Source organism: Aythya ferina (genome assembly GCF_964211825.1).
Source record: "Aythya ferina genome assembly, chromosome: 1".
Lineage (NCBI taxonomy): Eukaryota > Metazoa > Chordata > Aves > Anseriformes > Anatidae > Aythya > Aythya ferina.
Window position 1 is genome coordinate 69,567,373 of NC_140296.1, and position 23,257 is coordinate 69,590,629.

At 39.0% G+C, this 23,257-nt stretch overlaps 1 protein-coding gene across 4 annotated transcripts; it reads left to right on the forward strand.

The window, feature by feature from the left end:
- The first annotated feature begins 69 nt into the window (after positions 1-69).
- Positions 70-5,873, forward strand: LOC311428709 (uncharacterized protein). 4 transcript variants are annotated; one of them, XM_084505603.1, is made up of 4 exons: positions 70-303; positions 760-814; positions 2,106-2,253; positions 3,329-5,873. In XM_084505603.1, exons 1-4 carry the CDS (start codon positions 199-201, stop codon positions 3,537-3,539), a joined length of 519 nt encoding a protein of 172 aa, XP_084361729.1. In that variant the 5' UTR covers positions 70-198; the 3' UTR covers positions 3,540-5,873. The 4 variants fall into 4 exon arrangements, 2 of the variants coding, with proteins under 2 accessions (XP_084361729.1, XP_084361730.1); XM_084505604.1 differs by having other exon boundaries at positions 760-808; XR_014687829.1 differs by lacking the exon at positions 70-303 and having other exon boundaries at positions 335-814; positions 3,304-5,873.
- The last annotated feature ends 17,384 nt before the right edge of the window (positions 5,874-23,257 follow it).

A 23,257-nucleotide genomic window follows, 5' to 3' on the forward strand; every position in this document is an offset into this window, starting at 1 on the left:
CATCATGGCCACCCCCCGCCCCATCATGGCCACCCCCCCTCACATCACGGCCACCCCACTGCCCTGTCATAGCCACCCCGTGAGGCCGGGGGCGAGGGGGCAGCCGCCCTCCGCCGCCTCTCAGGTGGCCGCAGCCCCTCAGGAGCAAACGCTCCGGGGCTCCAAGGGGGTGCCAGGGGCACGGGGGTGTCCCCCGACATGGCAGGGGGACGTGTGGGGGTACCCGGCCTGTCAGGTGGCTGTCGCCGTGTGTCTACTGAGAGCCGAACCCGCCGGCTCCCAGTCTTCGTTAATTACCCCGGGGTAATGAAGGGAGACGGCCCCGTGCCAAAGAGGCGTGCTGCGGGGGCTGCCCGCTGACTGTGGGGTTGCCTGCGAGGCTCTGGGTGCTCCTGGTGAAATGCTAGTTGGGGTGGAGGCAGCGCAGTTGTTGTTATTGTTAACCTCCTTCCAGGTTAATTAGGCCTTTCAGCAGGACTAATTGGCGTGGAAACAGAAGCACGCTGACTTGGCTATATTGCTTTCGGCTCCAGAGCCAGCTCTTTGTCAGTGCCAGTACAGGGACCTCTCTGCCATGCCCTACCGGCAGCGTAAACAGATCCCTAGCCAGCTCCGGGTTCTGGTTACACCGCGATCGGTGGGCACCAATTTGTCCCAGAGCACAAAATTTTACTAGGCAAGGGGGGGAAAACAATACATTTTTTTTTGCACTTCTTCTCTTACAACCTGTTATACTTTCTACATCTCTTCTTCCCTCAGAGAAACTGCAAGGAAGAGGACAGACACTTGAGGAATGCTGCATTTTTGTGTAAGGGTGAGAAAGCACGGGCAGCTTTTTGTGTCTCCCCCAAAAAATTATTGAGAAGAAAGAGGAGTGCAGTCCATGTTGTATGTACTGGCCTGCAATTAATAAGAAACCTACAAAAAAAGGGGAGAGCAGGCCCAGCTTTAAAAACAATGAAAAAACATATAGGCCATGAGGAAAAATGTGGAGGAACTGACTGTTGCCAAATCTGATTTCATTATAAGTTGTTGGGTTTTGTTGTTGTTGTTTTGTGTGTTTGTTTTGTTTTGTTTGTTTTTTACAGTGCCGTAATTACTATGATTACAAAGTAGGTGAAATCTTATCTTTTATTTGAAAACTTGAGTCGTGACATGAAGTATACCTGACTCAGGGGCTCAAACATTAAACACGTGTATGTACATACATAACTGATTTGAGGAACCTGGATCATTTTTTTGTTGTTGTTGTTTCTTCATTTTTAATACTATGGGATGGGCAGTCCTGAACACTAGATCTTTCAAAGTCTTCAGAGAAAGTGAAGTTAGGGAAGGGTACCAACCCATTTCTGTCTCCCTAAATGCCGGAAGAGAACATTAACACCAATGAAAATATTTCTTACAAAGAATTTAATGTGATTTAAAAGTGTATTTGAACACTAATAACTTTTCTTAAATAGGATGTCAGTTTTATAACAGAAATAAAATATTTTAGAGAACAGTACTTCTGATTAATGCACTATTCTGGTACTTTGAAAACACATCTGAGGTATGAATGAATCAAAAGTGATGTAGAGTCTGACATTTTATCACTTCATTTAAGTATTTATCTTCCTGAGCTTTCAGAGCAATTGTTTCTGTGTGTTTGTGGGTATTTTAAAGATAACCCAGGCTGGAGCTGATGGGACAGGAAAGTAGCTAGGGGGGTTTGGAGCATTTATTCTTTGGGATTTTGAATTCAGTTAGGCTTAGCAATAGCTGAATGACATTACAAATGAGAAATTTAGAATGAATTTCATGAAAGGTAAAAATCATCTTGACTTCTCTGTACATGTGATATTTACTGTGAAAATGGCACTTCAGGTTTTGCGCAGAGAAGACTCAGAACACATCTTCTGTAGCACCAGTCTGGAGGTGAGGCTCAGACAAGCTCCATGGAGCACAGAGTATTTAAGGAAATGATGGATGCAAAGATTTTTGGAGAGCTGTTTAATGTGGTCAGTAGGAAGAAAAAGGCACGGAAATAGGTTCCTTGTTCTGCCCCAAAATTCACCACCCTTACTCTATTCCTGGAATTAAGCTCCTAAACTTTTCCTTTCAAAAAGCAAGAAGCTTATTTCAAAACAAGTCAGGAAGGAGTCTGGCTACTTTTATTCAGAAAAACAAAGCACCCAGTCAGAGCATGCAGGTGCTAGGTCCAAGAACAGCTGAGGACGTGTCTCCTGAGATCAGCCTGAGCTGCAGGACATCAGGGTAAGGTTTTCTCTTTTGAAATGGTTTACTTTACAGCAAATACTTAAATAAGTGAGGGGGAAAGAGTTAACATGAGTTTGTGGCCTACTGGTTTGGCTGTTATCTATAAAGTCCCATTGTTTCATAATCAAGTAATTCATGAACTAATTACTGGATAAAATAAATGGAACCTGATTCTCTGCTTCCCTTAGCCACAATCATAACTCATTCTTACTCTTGCTCTTTTTCTAACATACAGTCTTTCTGTTCCAGCAAAACTCTTCCTGTAAAAGGTAAGACTTCAAATGTTGTAGTTCAGGGACTAAAATTGATCATGGTTTCTGCTGCAGTGAGTGTTCTAGCCTTTAGGCCACTGGACAGTTAAGATCTATGCTCCTGATCAAATTTTGATCAATAAGACAAGCATGGTAATACTGTTTTCTTCCTTGGCATTGCCAATATTGGTAAAGGATGCTTCAAAAAATTGATTAAGTCTAATCTGCAAAGGCAAGCATTATGTGTGGAGGAGCAAAAGGACTGCCCTTGGGCTGATGCAAATACATGTGGAAGAGTACACCTGCCAGGCCTGGATGTGAAAGAAATCCTTGGGTTGAGTGGGGTTGCAATGGATTCCTTGGCTGTGCTGGTGTTAGCAAATACTGAGGCTGCTGTGTAGCTCAGAACAGCTGTTTCTGAGGACCCAACATCCATGCTATACACATTTTGGGTGTGTTTTCTTAGAAACAGTTTGAAATTCTTGTTAGCAGCTGGACCACATTTGGTATGCTGCTGGAGTGCATTATCCACCTTAGTTTTGTAGAAAGGAATCCAGATCATGTGCTTTGAGACTGCTCTGTGAAGTGAACCAAAGCACAGTAAGTGGGAATGATCAAACAATTCAATTCATGAGCACAGTCCTGATTTGCCCTAACGTGCCGTGTGGATGCACTCATCATCTCCTTTCAGGAGGAGCTAGAGCAGAGCACACTCAGACTTGGTTAAAGGATAGAAATTGTTGAAGGCATTGGGAATGGAATGAAGAGTCTCTCAAAACTTTGGAATGAATTCTAGGTTTGTTCATCCCTCTCAATGCTAGTGGAGATACAGAAGAGGAGCCAATGACTGGATCACCTAGAGAAGGAGAAAGGTCTGCTTATAACAGATGCATTTGCTACTACTATCAGTCACCAGACTGTAGGAGAAGGACTGGCTTGAGAATCAGGGAAGAAGTATTTGATCACACCATGCAATATATCATTGAGCTCTTACACTGGAAAGTGGTACCGAGGCTTTACCTGACAAAATGAACATAACCCAACTTACACGCTGAGGTCAGAATCACTTATCAGAACATTTTCTTTTTCATTTTCCTCTCTGGCTTCTCTGTCATTTAACTGATTTTGACAGAGATCCAGTCTTATCCTGAAGCAAACTGCAATCACGGAAGGTTCAGAGGTACAAAACAGAGACAGACAGAAACTAAAGAAATGTAGGAAGAATTGCTGCTACAGCTGAAGTGTTGTCTTCTGAGGAACACAGGACATTAATCTTACTTGGCTGAGACTCATGCTGCTGCTTACCTATTCTGCCTTGCAGCAATTTTAATAGCCTGCTGGTTTAACCTGCTGAGAAGGTGTAATTAATAAAACAGGCTGGAAAAAAAAATCCACAAGAAAATTTTCAAGTTTTGTTGTTGTTGTTGTTGTTGTTTTTGTTTTTTTTTTTTTTTTTTTTTCCCTTTCCAAGCTTGGTTTCCTTTTTACTTTATTTAATCAAAAGTTGATGGGCATTTTTTCTAAAGCACCATTCAACAGAAACTTAATGCTTTCTTCAGAAAGCTCAGCTTTTTTGCTTTTCTTTCTATAGTACCTTAGTAGAAATTGAGCTTTAGAGTGACAACAGAAGGCTGGGGAGTGGATGCATGGCATCAGGGCTTAGGGAATACTCTGCAGTTGGACAGTTTTATGCGCTGCGCTCTGGTTCTTCAAATAATGAGCAATGATTGTTGGTTATGCTATGCAAGGAAAACAGTATTATATTTACCTAGTGTATAATATATGTAATGTATTTATCTATATTTGTCAGAAAATGGATGTAATGTTTGCTGATGTTGAGTTTACGCTGGGTTTATACTCATTGTCCCCATTTCTGTCAGGCAGATTGCAGTGTTGCACGAATCCATTTCCTTTGGTTGTATAATTTGCTGGTTTTCATTTAATTATACTGAAATATTTATGTTGTTATGTCAACAGTTCTGATGTAGTAGAGATCTTAATGTTTCAGTGGGACACACAAGAATGAGGTATTAATCAATATGAGTAATGGGGACAAAAACCTGCCTTTGATAAGAGGCTTGACCCAATTTGTTTTGAACTTCTGTTTAATTTTCAGATGGTTATTTTTCTTCATATTCAAGAAAATAGAACAAAAATTTGCGTTATCTGAATGAATTTAGAATAGCATTCCTGCACTGTTCCATCTCTTTGGAGGCAAAACCTCTGGATTATGCACATTATGAGTCAGACATCAAAATAAAAATCCATTGACACTTTGGCAGAGGAAGAAATAATTGAGGCTCTTTATAACTCACATTTTTTCATCATAAAGATTAATGATTATGCGCTGAAATAACACAAATGCATTAGAGAAGCCTTGGTGCTTTGGAAGTACAACTCTTTAAGTCTCTGTCCTGATGAAGACACAGTCTGTGTTTAGAAAAACAAGTAACTGAGTTTTGATTTATATTTTTTTTACTGCAGCTGCAGTGGAGGAAGAATTATTTTACATAGGACTTCATTCTTAAGTGTTTCTACTTGAGTGTTTTCATCTAAATCCCTTTGTCAGAAGCACATTACTCTTAAAAAAATAATATGAAGCAGTTACCTTTTCTCTCTAAGTCTGGATTAAATAGAATGCTATAGCCCCTTTCTTTGTGTTTTCATATTTAGGCAATAACATTATGAATTTATTTTGCCATAATTATTGTTTATGCATTTTTACTAGAGTGGACAAAATTCGACGTCAAAACCAAAGCTAAATTGTGCAGGACATTATACGGAGTGAGGAAGACAAGTGTTTGAATTGCTTATATTTAGTATTATGTATATTTAAAGGAAGATCAAATAAGTATTCTAGCTGATGTATCTCTATAAGGACTGGCTAAAACACTGTAATACAGGGTAACAAAAAAAAAGCTACGGATTGAATAAAGTGAAACTCTGATTTATGTCTTGCTCTCTAGGTAGTTTTATTTGTTTGTTTGTTTTGTGTTGTGTTGTTTGTTTGTGTAATTTATGCTAAGGAGGGGGAAAGGAAATGTTTCAGAGTGTGGAGAGTGTGGAGGTATGTTTATACAGAGGCTACATCCCCACCATTCACTGCCAAGATGCAGCACTGTGCTTGTGGAAGTGCCTTGTTGTCTTTTTAAATGCATCCCCTCTTCCCCAAGCTGCCCTTCTCTCTGGGTCCCAAAGCACTGGCATCAGAAACAGCCACAGTTAAGCTCATAATACACAGAATGGGATCATGGGCCATATTCCATCTGTGGGATAACATGTAAATTAAGATGGCTGTGTAAGTAAATTTCTCTGTCATATTCTCTGTATACAAAGGGTAATCTCTCTCTATAAAAGGGAAACATTATTAGGTAGATATAGAATTTTGAGCATGATGATCTAAAACATGTGTTATTATTCCTTAATTTAAAGATTATGTCATGGCTCAGGAAAAATAAGGTTTTAAAATAAATGTTAATAATAGTTACTGTTAAAGAATTAACATTCCATTTATAGATAATAATCACATTTTAAAAGTACTTTTTGTTACTCACCTTGTGTCATAAATTGCATATAATTTTTTGTTTTCTTCAACTGCATTCCTGAAAAGAGAGAATGAGAGAATATCGTTTGCATGCCCTGTGTCCATTGCCAAAAAAAAAAAAACAACCCAGAGTTTAGGGCCTTAAAGGTTTTCAGACCATCATTGTAGAAACTAGGGATAGGAAGAAAATCTTTAAATTGACTTGTTCAACCCCTGGCATCACAGCATTGTAATAATCTCTTGGAAATTGTCTAAGTGGTTTTTAATTATAAATCCATAACTCTGTTGCCAAGAAATGAAAAAGGAAAAAAGTAGTCACTGCTTTTGTGAAAAACACAATACAACAATATAGTTTCGATCAAGCTATGTGAATAATTTTCAGAAAAAAAATAAATCTAATTGATCCAGACGAACATTATCCAATTCAGTTATTTTATTATTTTTATAAGTCTAACCAAAAAATCTTACTGAAGTTGAATGCAATATATTCAATATAAAAATAAATATTTTGTGAGATTTTGAATATTTTAATGTGTTTGAAGAAATGAAATCGATTTAAAAAGGGGAAAATTTGAAGACTTGAAGCTTAATTCTGTATTTCTGAGCTTCTTCAACTGAAATCCCTCTGACTTTGCAGAAAACATTTTGAATTTTTTGACTAGAGAAGAGATTTTCTTTCTGACATTTTTGGTTTGTTTCAGAATATGTGGGAATAAAAGGCTCTCCTGAAATAATGCCACTGGTTTAAGGGGTTTAAGATAGAACACAAGGAGATACTGTCTGGAATGTGTTGGCTTTGCTGGAATCAGCAATAAAATATAAGCTTTAGCTAAGTAGTTTCTGATAAGGCGTGATGAATGTAAGGGGCACTCCATAATAAATATTGATTTGTATCTTCCAATCTGATTTATGTCTCTGTGCATTACTTTACCTGTCTGCTTAGAGATGTTAAAGAGAAGGAACTAAAAGCATGGGGTAAATGATCCTGAGTATGAATGCATTAAGCTCCACTTACATGGGAAAGGTAGATATTGGGTTTGGTCCCTGTTCCTGGAATGGTTATGCATCTTGCATTAAATATGCACTGGATAAAGGATGTTAACCACTGAATATTGTGAATGCCTGATTGCTTTGTACATTGGGTGGGGAGATGTGGAGGGTCTCTCATGCCATGGATCCCCTTGTAATAGCCAGCCATCTAAAACAGAACTGGTGGAGCTGGGCAGCTTTCCAGTTAGATGCCACCATCTAGTGCATTTAAGATGCCCTAAGTTACTTGAGACACTGCATAGGGCTGCGATGTAACACAGGACCTAGAGGAGACTTACACTTTTCTGGAGAGGTGACTGGAGTCCAATGGGGATACCTTGGAGCATCTTAATGGCCAGGGATGCTTGTGTCTGGGAACTGAGTTGAGCCTCCTGGGTCAGATCCCATACAAGACAAAGATCCCCATCTTCCAATATGTAGGCTCAGTTCACTGAGTTGACTGTATCTCTGTTGACACAATGGGAGCACCCAGTTCTCATGTAGACACCTACATCTAATCTTCACTTGAATCCTATTCTTTGATACTTCTTTTTATAGGTCTAGGAATCAGGATTCACAAACCACATTGCTGTAAACTGTAAAGATCACAGTATTGCATGCCTGAGACCACACCTCTGTTGTGGTTAGATTGCCATTCTCAAGGACAGTTTTTTCTGATGTCCATACTTCTTGTCTGGTCCACCATGACTCAGAGTAGGCTTGGGGTAATTTCTTTAGCTTAGCAAACGAGAGAGGAGGGGAGGAAGGATATCAAAGGAGCATCTCAAGCCCCAGGATTGGCCCAAATTTACCCCCTGACTATGGTCGTATATCTCCTTTTGGTAGAGTCACATGGTCAGTGTTGAGAAGAAGTCTGGGCTCTTTCCCAAAATGTCCAAGGCCACTTGCTGGAAGATATCAGAGTAAGAACTCTACATTTGCAGAGGTTGGATATAGAGTGAGGGAGCATGCTCAGCCTTAGTATTCCTTTAGGACTATGCTCCCAAACATAGCCAAAGGAATGGCAGCTGAAGATGCATCTTAACTGATATCCAGAAAAATGGCATGGGATTGATAGCAAATGAGCTATGGGTGGAAGAGGGCACCATTTCTACATTACCATGTACAGTATAGATGGTCTACATGTAAGTGTCTGGTTTTGATTCCCTTAGCTAAATATATCCATACATATTAGATAAAAAGACACTTGCATAAATTTACAGTTTCTGTTAATATATTTATTTAAAAAATTTCAAAAGAGTGCAAACATCTTGTATGGCCACCATTTATTTTATAACTTTTAGCATCCATCAGCAAAAATGCCAATATCAGGACAGAATTAACTTAGCTTCTTTTTTTTAGAAGAAAAATTGTAATAGCAAGGGAGGCTGGGAAAACGGTTAGGCAAATGTATCAGGAAAGAATCAAATGTCATCTTTTAAATGTTGAAGTTTCACAATGGGCTTTTATTCAGACTGATAATGCACTGCATTTTTTTTCTTCTCATAGAAAAATGTAGACACGTCTTGTTGTTGAAATTCTCTTATTCAGCAGAGTGGTAAAATCCTTTGGTCTCTGCATTGAAAAATGCCTCCTTGTGAATGATGAGTAAATTGAGTTCATCTCCTACAGAAGTCTCCTACTGCTGTCTGCCTGGCACCAGTAGAAGACATGCTTCTGAAAGTATTACAGAAGTAATTCCCCCATCACAAAAGCACCACATTAAAAGTACTTATATTAAAAGCACTTTGTTGTATATGAATATCATTATATAATTGATTATTCCCATTAAAATGCTTTGCATCCTTATCACAACTTTAATAAAAGAACAAAACTGCTTTGAATATTATACATGCACTTGCCTAGAGCCACTATTAGCAGAGAGGCTCTGTGTGCAGCCAGGCAGTTGTTGATGGTAAATCAAATGGAGGGCATATGGTTTTAGTATTGCTGCTGGTGGAGTTTTTGTTGCTAGAAAGAGCTAATGTTTTGTATTTAGGATTATTAAACTAACAAAAATAGTAGCTCATATTTCTGCTTTTTTTTTTTTTTTTTTTTTTTCCCAGCTCCCTTCAAGTCCCACTCAGTATAATACAGGAAAAGATACCATGAGCAACCTATACTGGAAGGTTAGAACTTTTCTGAACTACAAAAAATAGCTCTTTATGGTCTTTTTTAAAGCCTGAACTGTTCCTAGATGATACCACAGTTCAGGATGTCTGTCACTGGGATTCCTCCTTACTGATGTAAACGTCAAAAATTAAATGTGTCTGAGATGGTTACCATAGGCTACTTTAATAATCAATGGAAAAGAAAAACAAACAAAAAAAAAAGTCCAAAGACTGAAAGCAACTCCAAAGACTGAAAAAGACTAAAGCAGTGTAGATGAATCATCCTTCGCAGTAACTATGAACAGAGCCTGTACTTAGCTAGATGCCTAACTTTTGGGTGTGCAATATTGCATGAGATAAATTCCACCCATGGTGATTTAACGGGAAGGAAAGCTAGATGTGTTTCCATATATTGATGATATTGCCCTCCAAAAGCTTATCAGCTTATCATCAAGATGTCATACATGTTTTAAGTTGGATCTCCATGAGGAATATGTCTGCTAATGGAAGTTAGGCAGCAAAGAAACAGGAAAGCTGTTATATTAGTACTCTATTGCTGGAATTGGTAGTGTCTTTTAACTAAATGTAAGTTAAATTTTAAACATAAATCATCATTTTGTGTCACACCTTTAAATCTTACAAGATCATATAAAAGCAAAAATTAAGTTAAATATCATATTAATTTGAAAATAATCTTTAGGAGAGTGAAATGTAAAAGCCCCTTCTGGATTCAGGCCAGGGCACAAAGCAATGTTAGTGAATCACAGAATGCTTAACAAGTACTCTTGATGTTGTGTATCTACTAAAATGATTCAGCATAAAAATATAGATACAAAGGCTAATATTTATAGCTCGGAAGATAATGCTAACAACAAGAAATAGCTATTTCAGCTTCAGATTCTGAAAGCATCTGAACATTGACACTACTATTGAGAATACTTTCCTTTTCTACTCTAAAAAGAACTCTGCACACTTTGCACAAGCCGTGTACAAACAGAATGAAAAACAAAAGGGATGCTGAACTCCCTCTCCACAGACTTGAAGAATGCATACCTAGAGGCTTTTTTATTCTGAAGTGAAGAAAATACTTCTGTTGATTGACCCACCATATACCACAGAGTCCAAATTAAGCCTGTACTACATGGCTTTGGTGCAATAACTACCAATTGTAACAGCCAGATGCAAAGCTTCAAGGTAAAACTTCCTCCTGAGAACAGCAGCTTCTGGGCTTCTACCTCAGGACTGCTCAACTCACCTTGCCAACCCTCCCTCCAGAAACTTCAGAAGCAGTGAGGCACCCACACCAATGAGTCAAAAAATTCACTTTCTCTTTTCTGAGGCGTTTCAATCCATGCTAACTGGGCTGGATATTCCAGAGCATCACTGTCATCCAGCAAGATAGGTACTAACAAATTATTTCAGCCTATCAAGATAAGAAAGTACAGACTGAAATGCCAAATGTAAAAATGTGAAACTGTGTTTAAGACTCCTGAGATATTATAGACACAGTTATTGAATTACCATTGTAGAGCTGCTGAAACCTCAGTAAGCATCAGATGATGGAGGTTTCTGCTAGAAATGTACAATTCACATAGCTATCTTTTATTTTTGAAAGTATAAATTAAGTGGATGCAAGCCAAGTTTTCATAAATAATGCCAAAAATGTTTATGTATGAGAAGCTTAAACTATGTGGCTCTAGCTGAAATAAATGTTTCAGTGAACATGATGATTTTAAACATGATTTATTCAAATGTTATGTTAAGTAAGCATTCAATATGCTTTTATGTAATGCCAATGCCCAAGTTACATGTAATTATGATGACATTATAGCATCCCTGATCTTTCATAACCTCTCTAGAAATTCATTTTTCCCAGCATCAAGCTCCACAAATAATATGGAAGTGACAATGTCACGTAGCATAAACAGTTACCAGAACAATGCTTTTCAGGTCCAATTCTATGAGGGCTAGCCACTCTTGACTCCTTTTGACATCAGCCAGAGCTGGGAAGTTTAGTGTTGCTCAGAAACATGCCAATGAATTAGCAAGTCTGCAAGCCTGTTCATTGGCATTTAAGAGCAAGGTGGGAAGGATGAAGTCAGAATATGTCAGGATGTAGACTCCTATTTAATCACATTTTAAATCACTGATACTCTTTTTCCCATTCTCTTTTTCTTTTCTTTTCTTTTCTTTTCTTTTCTTTTCTTTTCTTTTCTTTTCTTTTCTTTCTTTTCTTTTCTTTTCTTCTTTCTTTCTTTCCTTTCCTTTCCTTTCCTTTCTTCCTCTTTCCTTCCCCCCTTTCCTTTCCTTTCTTTCCTTTCCTTTCCTTTCCTTTCCTTCCTTCTTCTCTCTTCTCTTCTCTTCTCTTCTCTTCTCTTCTCTCTCTTCTCTTCTCTTCTCTTCTCTTCTCTTCTCTTCTCTTCTCTTCTCTTCTCTTCTCTTCTCTTCTCTTCTCTTCTCTTCTCTTCTCTTCTCTTCTCTTCTCTCTTCTCTTCTCTTCTCTTCTCTTCTCTTCTCTTCTCTTCTCTTCTCTTCTCTTCTTCTCTTCTCTTCTCTTCTCTTTCTCTTCTCTCTTCTCTCTTTCTTCTTTCTCCTTTCTCTTCTCTTCTCTTCTCTTCTCTTCTCTTCCTCTTTCTCTTCTCTTCTCTTCTTCTTCCTCTTCTCTCTCTTCTTTCTCTTCTCTTCTCTCTTCATTCTCTTCTCTTCTCTTTCTCTTTTCTCTTCTCTTCTCTTCTCTTCTCTTCTCTTCTCTTCTCTTCTCTTCTCTTCTCTTCTCTTCTCTTCTCTTCTCTTTCTCTTTGGTAAACATGTGAACATAACAGGACTGAACAGGACTGGTACAGTATTGTATAAATCTGTGGTTTACCCACATCCTGTAAACTTAGTGCTGTGCTGCTCAAAGAGCTTGAGAGATAGATAAAGGTACAGGAAAAAGCAACAGGGATGATTAGATGTATGAAATGGCATCAGTAAGAAAAAAGAGACTTAGGCTGAGACTGTTAAGTCTGGAAAACAGATGAGGAAGGGGAGATTTGATAGATGTATCTGAAGTCACAGGCTGCATAAATGATCATTTGTTATTGCTTGTACTATATATATATATATATATGTAAAGGAGCACTCAGATGACCAAGGCAATGGGTCTAAAGCAAGCAATACAAAGTCCTTTTTCACACAATGCATAATTAAATTGTGGAGTTCATTGCCACAGGAAGCTGTGGAGGCCAAAGTTATAAATGGGCTCAAAAATCCATTAGACAAATGCATGAAAGGGAGCTCCATCAATGGCTATTAAAATCAATGTTTGGAATGCACCCTCTGGCCGAGGAAGTCCATAAACCTCAGACTGCCTGAAGCTGGAAGGTTATACGTAGGAAAGAATTACCTTCCATCTGTCCCATTTCTTATGCTCTTCCTAAAGTATGTGCTACTGCCCATTTTCAGATGCAGGAGACTCAACTGGATGCAGATTTGGCTTGAATCCATATGGGAATTTTTTATGTTTAGTGTGAGCAGAAATACATGTTCTTGATCTACTGTCGCTCAGACCTAAAACAATTTTCAGATCTTCAACTGTCCTGCTGTTTGCATTACTATACTCTCCACAGATAAACCAACGATTTTGTTTCTCTGTCCTTATGTCAGCAGTTCTTCACCCCAGAAATTCACGCAGTTGCATATTTCAGGTTTTTGTTCTCCCACCACCTGAAGCATTTGCATACATGCCAGAATGATCAAAAGTTTGACATTCCTGAGCTATTAGAGTGCTGTCACAAAATACATGCGTTCTTTTAAGAAAGTAAGAAAGAAAAAACCTTTCAGATGCATTTAGTGTACATAAAATCCTGTAAGGAAAAAAAAAAAATCCCACACCCTCTCTACACTTTCACAGACCAGAATACATATGTATTCAGCAAGTGTCCTAATTATAAAAAGTGTGAGATGTACTTCTCAGTACAAGGATTGTGCACCTTTGATGTGAATTGGAGTGCATTGCAACTTCAGTAGCATGAGAAATTCGAAATTCCGACTTAGAAAGAAACCCACTCTCTCAATCTCTTCAATTTCTTTCATTTTTTTTCAAATTTTACTTTAGTTTTTCATTTTCAGAATGAAGGGTAGTAGTCCAAGTAAAATAAAAATTAATTAATGAAGAGTAGTTGATACCACTTCTGGACAGCTCATGACTGTAAAGGCCAGCTGCCCACAGGGGGACCTTAGCTTTTCCATGCAAAGTTATATGGGAAGCAGAAGGGAGCCTTGAGTCTCATCCTTGTGTCCAGCTGGGGATTTTAAATGTTACTCAATGACCTGTATTACACAACGTAGAGGTCATCCTGACCCAGAGTTATGACAGTTTTGAATGAAAGTAGTGTTGCTAACAAGCTCTGTGCTGAACTTGGTGCTGTTCTACAATAGCCATGCCAATGAGCACATCTATTTGACAGGGCCCATTAGGTAACCCTCAGGTATACTTTTAGTGCCAAAATTTAAGGTGCCCTTGTTCTCCTTAGAATTTAGGGCTTTTATTGATCATTCCTTGGATTGTGGACAGTCACAGGAGACCCAAAAAATTATTTCTTTTGTTCTGTTTTGAAAAATAAAATTCTAGAAAGAGAGGATAAAAGTTTTTTCCATGAAATACCCAAGTATTATATTTATTTGAAAAACTGTCATGAAGAAGAACTTCTCAGTCCATTCTAAACCATTGTGAATGGTATTGTTTTACAGAAATGTGTGTAATAGGGTTAGGAATGCCCTGACATAAACACACACACCAAACAATGTACTTGTGCAGACAAAGCTAGCTTCCAAATTGTGCACTGAAAAATCAAAAAAAAAAAAAAAAAAAAAAAAAAGTCAAGATGTTGAAGAGGTATATGATCAGAAGAAATAATCAGTTGGGTATATGCATGATAATACTTCCTCACAGGTTGCTACTGTTTTGTAACTACAGATCAGAATAATTATTCTAAGTGATCTTTAGCTCTTTTGGTTGTTTAGGTAGGAAGTCTTTATAAATTTAAAGGCTGTCAGCCCACAGTGTGTCAGGAAATTTGAATGTAAGAGCCCAGCCCTAACATTTACATTCCTAGGTTATGTTTCAGAGCTGGTTGTAACTGTTAAGAATATTTCTTTTGGGACCTTTAAGTGCATTGTATCATAGCCTCGAGCTATACTTTCTTTCATCCACAACTCTTCTTTAAACATCAGAAGTTTTGATTTAAAAGAGAAACAAGATGGTAACAGAGTGTATGCATCTCTCCATTTTCCCTACTTCGTGTCAAGTGTGAGGGTGAGAGAACTGTAAAGTTTAGTTAAACAGTCATGGCAGGCTACAAAAAAAAAAAAAAAAATTGGAAATGTTCCATGAATCGGAAAACATGGAAATGGTCTTTGCTTTAAAAATGAATCAGAGGAACTAACAGCATTTTTTACAGGTTTTTGAGATGTGACTGTACATGTAAACTGTCCTGAATATACTGGGACATCCCACCATCTGTTGCAGGAGTCCTTTATTCTAATTTAATGCTTTTAATAAGGCTCAGTGGAACTTCCACAGATGAAACTTTTGTTTAAAATGCAAAATGAACTTCTAGTGACACTGAAAAACTCTCAGTGTCCTCTTGACTTTGCTAAAAAGGAAAATATTGACTTTTAAGAATTAAGTAGTTGAGATATTTTTATTCAAGTGATGTTTCAAAATTCCCTCCATCTATATTTTAAAACATGGTGAAGTGCTTTAGCGTGAAAAAAAAAAAAAAAAAAAAAAAAAAAAAGACTGCTGAAATCCAAAACACATTTTTCAATACCTCAGCTCATCAAGAATTTTATGAAGAGTTTTGGGTAAGTCTGAAATACTTTTTTTTTTTTTTTTTATATATATATATAGCCAGAAAACAACAACAACATCTATTCATACTCCTTCATTTGTTCATATTCATGCAGTGTCTATTCACCCACTAGATTCTCTAAATTGCCTGGCTTTATTCATCATCTTTAGTAATTGTACTATACATGCAAAATGGCTAAAAGGATTTAATATGGTTTTAAGCTATAATTGGCATTTTTCTTTCAAAGCTCTCAAATGTTGCATATATGTAGTTATATTAGACGATGTAATACTGAGGCACATGAAACCTCAGAGAAGAAAGTGGGTATTTCATCACCATTTAAAAATCCCACTTAAGGAATATGGGTCAAGCATCATGGAATTAAATCATTTGTCAATGCTATCCCACGAGTCCTAGTTGTAAGGTTTCCCTGGCAGATAAGGAGGAGAATGTGTCTCCTCACACCCAATACTTTGTTCTGTTTTCTAGGAAACATAGGTGGTATTTTCCACCCATGAAAGCAATTCTATATTCAAGAGTGCTTTAGACAAAATAAATCAATTCAACATCCATTTTACAGTACTTCAGACATTCTGATACTCTTCATTTTGGCATGCATAACTCTTTTATAGATGTACATGATTAAATATAGATTAACATTGAACTAGAGATTGCTGAAATTTAAGAGTTATGGAGGAATTGACTTCCCACTGAAAGCTGTGTGCCAGTGAATGCAATTTTGGTCATTGGGCAAATGAGACACTAATTCCTCCATACCAGAAAAGTTCTCATTGCTCCAAAACTACCCACTTACTTCTTGTTCCCTTTCACCACTACCCTGAATCCTTTTGAAGTTGGGCATGCGGAGCCCCGGCTGAACAGGAGCACAGTGAGGCTGTCAGGATGTGCTGGGTCTTCACTACTGCTGGGCTTGAGGGAACTGCCCACTCTCCTGGTGGCTCTGTAAGTACTTGCCCTCTTCTTTCTCACTTTCTGTAAGTTTCTACAGGAAATCACTGAATAGGATATGCAATGTTCCCACTCTTACAAGCTCATAGCTGTACAGAGATTTGCCATTTCACTAGGTGTCTGTATACTTAGCAGCAGCTTTAAATCTTAGCAGAGTATCTTGGTAGAAATGTCCATAATGAAAATAAGTTATAGTTCACTGAACTTTAGATCCAATTTCTTTTTTTGCTTTAGAAATCAGTGTCATATTATGCTTTACAAATTTTCTTGCTTTTCATTGAATGCATACAATCCAATAACTTTCAGAAAGTTTAAAACCTCATTCTTTAAAACAGTAGCAAATTGAACAAAACACATACTTCATCAACGTTTATTCCTTCCTTAACATGATCCCTTCAGTATTAAATGAAATCGCTATAAGTCCACTGTAATTGATGCTAGACTGAAAGAGGAACCGATGGGGCTGACAGTTTCTATGTTCCAGTGTGGCATGTTTTGGCGTCTTTTCCAGTTTCTCTCCTGGAAAGATTAATTTATCTTGTAACATAAATCAATATTTTTTAGTTATATTTTTTTTCTAATCTGTTTTCACTGGCACTTATGCATACAATTCGCTTAGAACAATAATTAAAAAGCAATAATCCCAAGCTAAAGAAAACATTATTAAGAGTAACAACTTTCTCTCTATTTTTCTGTTAAATTAAGGTAGTTATGTGAAACTACAGGCCAGATTGTACCACACATGAACATGCCTACTCTGGAGGTTGTGGCAAGCTGTGCAGCCCATTGGGACCTCTAGAGTTCTGTCAGGCACAGTGGAGACACACCAGATGCTGCACCTTCCCAGGCTTATGTCCTGTGCACTTCTGTGTGTTTGGCCAGGGTGGAAGGCCATGATATTTTATTGTCCCATTGTGGAAGATGGCTGTGTATTGGGTTTATGTGTCAAGGTTTTGATAGCAGAAGGTTGCAGAGGTGGCCTCTGCGAGCAGAGCCCAGCAGCTGCCCCATGTCAGAGCAGAGCCAGCTCTATCTGGCTCCAAAAGGTTGGCTAGAGCCAAGTCAGGGAGCAACACTGGGTGGGCCTCTGGAAGAGCAGATGTAAGGAAGGGAAAAAATACTGCTGGGCAGCAGCAGCTAGGAGAGAGGAGTGAGAAGCAGCCCTGCAGCCCTCCAGGTCAGTGCAGCAAAAGGGCAGGAGGTGCTCCATGCACACAGCAGCAGTTACCCTACAGCCTGTGGAGAAGCCCCTGGTGGAGCAGGCTGTCCCCCTGCAGCCCATGGGTCCCACATGGAGCAGATCTCCATGCTGCAGCCCCCCCATGGGTGGAGGAGCCCCCGGTGGAGCAGGTGGATGTGGCCTGGAGGAGGCTGCGGCCCATGGAGAGCCCCTGCAGGAGCAAGCCCTGGGCCGGAGCTGCAGCCCGTGGAGAGGAGCCCACGCAGGAGCAGGAGGCCTGGGGGGAGCTGCCGCCCACCCATGGGGGACCCGTGCTGGAGCAGTTTGCTCCTGGGGGATGGATGGATGCACCCCCTGGGACAGAGCCATGTGGGAGCAGTGCTTGAAGAGCTGCTGCCTGTGGGCAGCCCCCGCAGGCTCAGTTTGGGAAGGACAGCATCCCATGGGAGAGATCCCATGGGGAGCAGGGGTAGAGAGGGACTGTGAAGGAGCTGAAGCTCTATAGACTGACCACAGCCCCCATTCCCTTGCACCACCTGGGGAGAGGAGGTAGAAGAGGGTGGATGGAGGGGAAGGTGTTTGTTTCTCACAGTTCTAGTCTGCTAGTGATAGACAATAAATAATATTAATCTCCCTATGCTGATTGTGTTTTGCCTGTGATAATAATTATTGAGTGATCTCCCTGTCCTTATTTCAACCCTTGAGCCTTTTCCATTATATTTTCTCCCCTTTTCCCTCTGGGGAGGGGGAATGAGAGAGTGGTTGTGGTGGAGTTCAGCTGTCCAGCTGGGTAAAACCACCACAAGTTGGCAGACCAGGGATCCCGATGCAGACACAGTCCCCAGAAAAATGCACAACTCTGCCTTGGAAGAACATGGTAGCACACACACATACATGTGCCCCTTCCTGCACACACCTCAAATGCGCTGTTGACACACACACACACACCCTCCCACACACAGATATTCCTCCTCCCCGCCCCCCCCCCCTTACTTCAGGGGTAGGGGTAGGCTTGTGTTAGGTCATATGACTGTTTAGGAAGTATCTCTTATGGATGCCAATGGATGAATAAAAGCTCTTGATATTCCCATCAACTTTGAACAGTGATAAAACCCCAAGAGTGACTAGAGTTTTCATACATGCAGGGTGTCACTCTTTTTAACTGTTATGTTGTTTAGTCTGTGAATAATCAAAGCACACTCCAGACTGAGCTGAGAAGGGTCAATGTAAGCCAACTGCCTCCCCACTATGCCCAGAAAGCAACATGAGCCTGAGCAATGCCATGTGATGCACCATTGAATCCAGGGGCCAGGCGGGGCCCAAGTCTTCTCCTCCTGTTCTCTAAATAGTATTCAGTGTCCGGGCATGGCTTTGCTGCTGTAACCCAACTCAGAGCTGTCACTTAGCCCGGAATTGTTGCCTAACATTTCAGACATTAGAAGGGTTCTCAGTTAGGAAGATACAGAAAACGCAGCTCTCCGACCATAACAAATTCAATATATGGGAAAAAAAACCACCATACTGGATAGCAACATCTACCAACTAGAGTAAACAAATTGGTTAGCCTGAACTGTGGGAAACCCCAATGATCTTTGAAGACCTTGGTGCACCATCTGCTAGGAGACATGGTCAGCAAGGGATATTTTAGGACTTTTGTTTCATACATTCATTAAGAGGAGTCAGAAGATTTTACAAATAGAAGCACTTATCTCACATCTAGGACAACTTAAATTTTGGTCCTATCAAACCACATAGCCATCCTTGTTAATATTTTCCTCCTGTCACTCAGAAAGACTGGACTATATCCCAGGGAACACTGAGGATTTATTCATTCATATTTGTAAGGTGCTTTTCTGTTTCCATGAGTAGATATGCACAATTCTAAACCTGAGTTTGCTTTTTTTCCCCTCTTGCTGTTCTGCTCTACTGGCTAGCTATGTACTGGTACTATTAAAGAACATTTGGTTTATGATAACTGACGTTTTTATTAGAAGGGTCTTAAATAGGGATTCAATAATTCAATTTCCAGCTAAGAAAAAGAATAATAAATAAATAATGCTGCAGCCATCTTCTTGTTCCTCCCTAATGGGAGGTTAATCGTTAATCTTTCAGCCACTGGGGAAATAGATATAAGGAAAGATTGGAGGAAAATGAAAAATAAAATAATAGACTGAACTGAAATGACCCACTTCAGCAACTGCCAAAGTGACCAATACAGTGGAACATCTACATACAATAGAGAGAATAGCAGGGAAGATTTCCATTATTTATACAGGCATCTGAAGGCCTAAGAGCCATGTAGTAGCAGCCATATCTGTTCTCTCTTTTTTTTTTTTTTTTTTTTTTTTTTTCCACAAAGATAGGAAATCTGAATGGTTCAGTTTTCCTGCATAATAGGGCACATTACATTTCCCTGCTGTCACCTGAGTGGCCTCCAGATACCCTCAACTATCTCAGTCTCAACAAAAGAGACAACTATCTTTGTCTCAACAAAAACAGTTATACAAAAACAAACAAACAAACAAACAAAACAGCATAAGATCCTTTTGACAGTAAAAAAAATAAAAATAAAATAAAAATAATAAAAAACATTGTTGCATAGCCACTGCTTGCCACCACAGATTATGTTGGGTTTAGACATCATTCTTATGCTTGTGGTACTGGCTCACAGCTCTGCATTGCAACCAGCCCTGCAGTGGTGATATATGTCCATCCACCCTCCATTCAGGTTTTGCTCTGGTCTCACTGTGACCTTTTCAAAGTACATTCCATGTTATGAAGAATGGCTCTTTCTCCTTAATCTCCTTCCCTGACACCAAGAAACAGACATCACAGTTTCAAATTGTTCCAAGAAGACATGAGTTTTAACTCCAGCTACAGCCAGGTTACAATCATTCTGATATATCCTAGCACTGATGGCACGGTTCTTGCTGAAATTCTGCTTGTTGCAGTCATGTTCGTCCCCTACCTCACAACAGCAGCATTATTTGTGGCCCTAGTCTTCCATTTCTTTTTCTTCCTAGTTCTTTTTTTCCTATTTTTTTCCCCTATTTATTTTCCTAGTTTTCCAGGATTTTTGTGGTAGGAGGCATTTTCCACGGAGTATTATCATGAGTGGTTAAGGGGAATGGGTATTTTCGACTGGCCACTCTGTCACGAGGGAGCCCAGATGAAAACTCAAGTTCAGATGACCCCCACTCTACTTATTTTATTGTTTTTTCTTATATCTAGGTGTATCTGAAGATGTGAAACTAGTCAATAGGAACGTTAAGCAAAATATATTAAAAGAAATTTAGGCCATCAGATTCTGTCAGGCAGCAACGCAAAGGGTGATGTACCTCTGGCAGACTTTTACTGAGCAACAAGGCTTCTGTGTTTAGAACATCCTAGAGATTTCTTCACTGAAATCTCTTTTACAGTCATCCTTTTCATATGCAAAATGTTCTTAAAACATTTTCAGTGTGAGACAGCAGATGTTTAATTCATAAGTGACTAGAGGTAGCAGCCATCCCTGACAATAATTTTGTGCCTATTGTTTCTATCCTGCTCATCACTGGTAGCACTGTTTGTAAAGTGGAAAGTAGAAACCTGAAGGAGATTGTTGCAAACATCTTTCTAGTGAGTTAATCACAGCGCTAACTTTGCACGTGGGTTCAGTTGCAACAAATTCACATGGCCAGAATGAATCATGTGCACAGATCAGGGCATAGAAGGAGATGCTTATGGAAATAATTTGCTCCAGAATATTTGCTCATGAAGATTCTCATGTAAGTAGCAAGAAAAAATGCTTTAAAGATATCCTTTTACATTTTTCTTTAGGGTCATATATTGTTTTATTTTATATAGTATGTTCCTATTATCTCAAGTAGCTCTCAGATATCACAGATAAGAAAATCAAGTAAATGTCTAGAAATGTGTAGAATTAGAGTTCAATAAAGTATATTCCTTTATTAAACACACCAAAAGGTTGTAAGTATTATGCAGTGGATGATTCCCTTTTATGTCAAGACTACTTCAGATATCACGATTCTAATTCTGTAAGTCCAAATTTTAAATCTAACATCAACAAATGGGGCAGAAATAAGCCCAGCAAATCTGTACAAGTTCTGTCTTGGCAGAGTTTAGATCTCCTCATATATAGAAAAGTAAACATGAGTCTGACTGTACTCAAATGAGCCCTGTCAGGGGAGTGCTGCAATGACACATCGCATACACAAATACAAAACAGAGAACGACAATACAGATCTCTGAATGATGTAATTGTGAAGGGACATTTGGCAGCTTGTTTTGTGTATTGCACATGCTTTTCACAGATGTGATAGCAATGGTCTACTAAGCAGTTAAATTGAAGATTAAACATGGTCAGACTGCTCTAATAAAGTTTGACTTGAAGTGTAAGCAAGCCACTGGGTACAGTGATCATTATTTTCCTTGCTATCTTTATTGAAAGAAGATTCCTTTTTATACAAAGTGTGAAGAAATTAAATAGGTTGCCTAACCTGCAAGTGATGTGAGAATCCAGGAAAAAAAAAAAAAAAAAAAAAAAAAAAAAGCAATATCAAAACAGGAAAGAGATTGTGTCATCAGAACAGATATTAAGAAGGAATAAAATAAAATTTAAAAAGGCCATTTGTTTTTCCCATTTTTCAGACAAAAATAATTGCACATGAAGAACGGATACATTTGCACAGTCAAAATGCTATTTTTGAGTAAAGCTCTTGTGGCAAGGTGCAAGTTACAGACCTATTCACATGCCGGCACAGAAGACAATTGCCTTAGAAGTATGTTATGATGGCTGCCAAAATCAAGTGGTTTAAAGTCAGAGAACACTATAATCTGAATGGACGATGAAGTCCTAACTGTGCTTTCCTGTACATCAGTATTAAGCTTTTTTTTCAAATTTATTTTATCTTTTTTTTTTTTTTTTTTTTTTTTCTTTTCCCCGGAGAGCCCTTTATCATTCATCACACAGGATAAATAAGTACTGATTACATGGCACCTACTGAATAAGCAGCTACTTGGAAAAGTAATCTTCACCAGCCAGTTAGTAGTGCCTTATTTACTGCATACCCAAAGTCTGCAGTAAATACAGAATTATTCATTTTTTCCTGGTCTTTTCTGGGCCACTCATCGCTGTAGTATTTGCATGCCTCAAGAACACAGATGAATTTATCATTGTCGAAAGATAGGAGACCATTATTATTATTCCCATTTTACAGCTGAAGAGATAGGGACTTGCCTGGAGCAACACAGTGAATTAGTGGCAGAGTAAGGATTAAAATTCACGGCTTGCAACCCTATACACATTATTGGAGACTGCACTGCCTTGTAGGAGGTGCTGAGAAACTGCAGCTCTCACCAACTTCATCTACCACTGTAAGAGCTCAGCTTTGCTCTATAAGCCTTGGGCAGCCCAAGCTGGTCATCCATGAAATAAGACACACAGTTAATAGTCAGCTGCTAGAGTAATGGGTTTATCATCACGTTAAGAAACTAATACTTGAGCCCAGTGTTTACAAAATGGTCTTGAACCTGATCCAGCCAACTCTGGGTGAATGCCATAGTGACCAGGGTGCTGGCGATGGCAGGATGGGCAGGAAAGCAAACTCACTTTCCCCAAGCAACCATGCTGGAACTCAAAAAGCTGTCTTACATGCACCATGATTTCATTTCAAAATGGTGCTTTATGAAAAAACACATTTAGAGTGGAAAACCTACTGACAGGCTCGAGGTCTCCTTCACCTGAAACTCATTCCCTCCTGCTGTCTTGAGCATGTCCAGGTTTCTGCCCCTGCGCTCTTTACACCAAAAGCAACCGATTCACATTTGGTGGTTCTTGTTTTGTGTCTCTTTAGCAAACTGGGAAAACACCGGTAGATCAAACTGCAATCACTCCAGCAGTCATCTTTTATTTAGTTCACTTTTTTTCTCTTTGAAGATATCCTTTTGATCCTCGTCTGTTCACCTGAGATGGTAGGTTCATTGACCATTCCCACTCTCTGGCTGCTATCGTGTGAACATAGAGATGCTAAAATTAATCTGGGTGTTAGCTCTCTGAATCCACAAGTGATGCTGTTTAGAAA

Bases quoted from the DNA above. Each gene is read 5' to 3' on its own strand.
- LOC311428709 (XM_084505603.1), top strand. From the start codon at position 199: ATGGCAGGGGGACGTGTGGGGGTACCCGGCCTGTCAGGTGGCTGTCGC. The intron at 304-759 runs GTAATGAAGGGA...TTCTTCCCTCAG, and splicing joins TCTTCGTTAATTACCCCGGG to AGAAACTGCAAGGAAGAGGA. The intron at 815-2,105 runs GTGAGAAAGCAC...CCTTTCAAAAAG, and splicing joins TGCTGCATTTTTGTGTAAGG to CAAGAAGCTTATTTCAAAAC.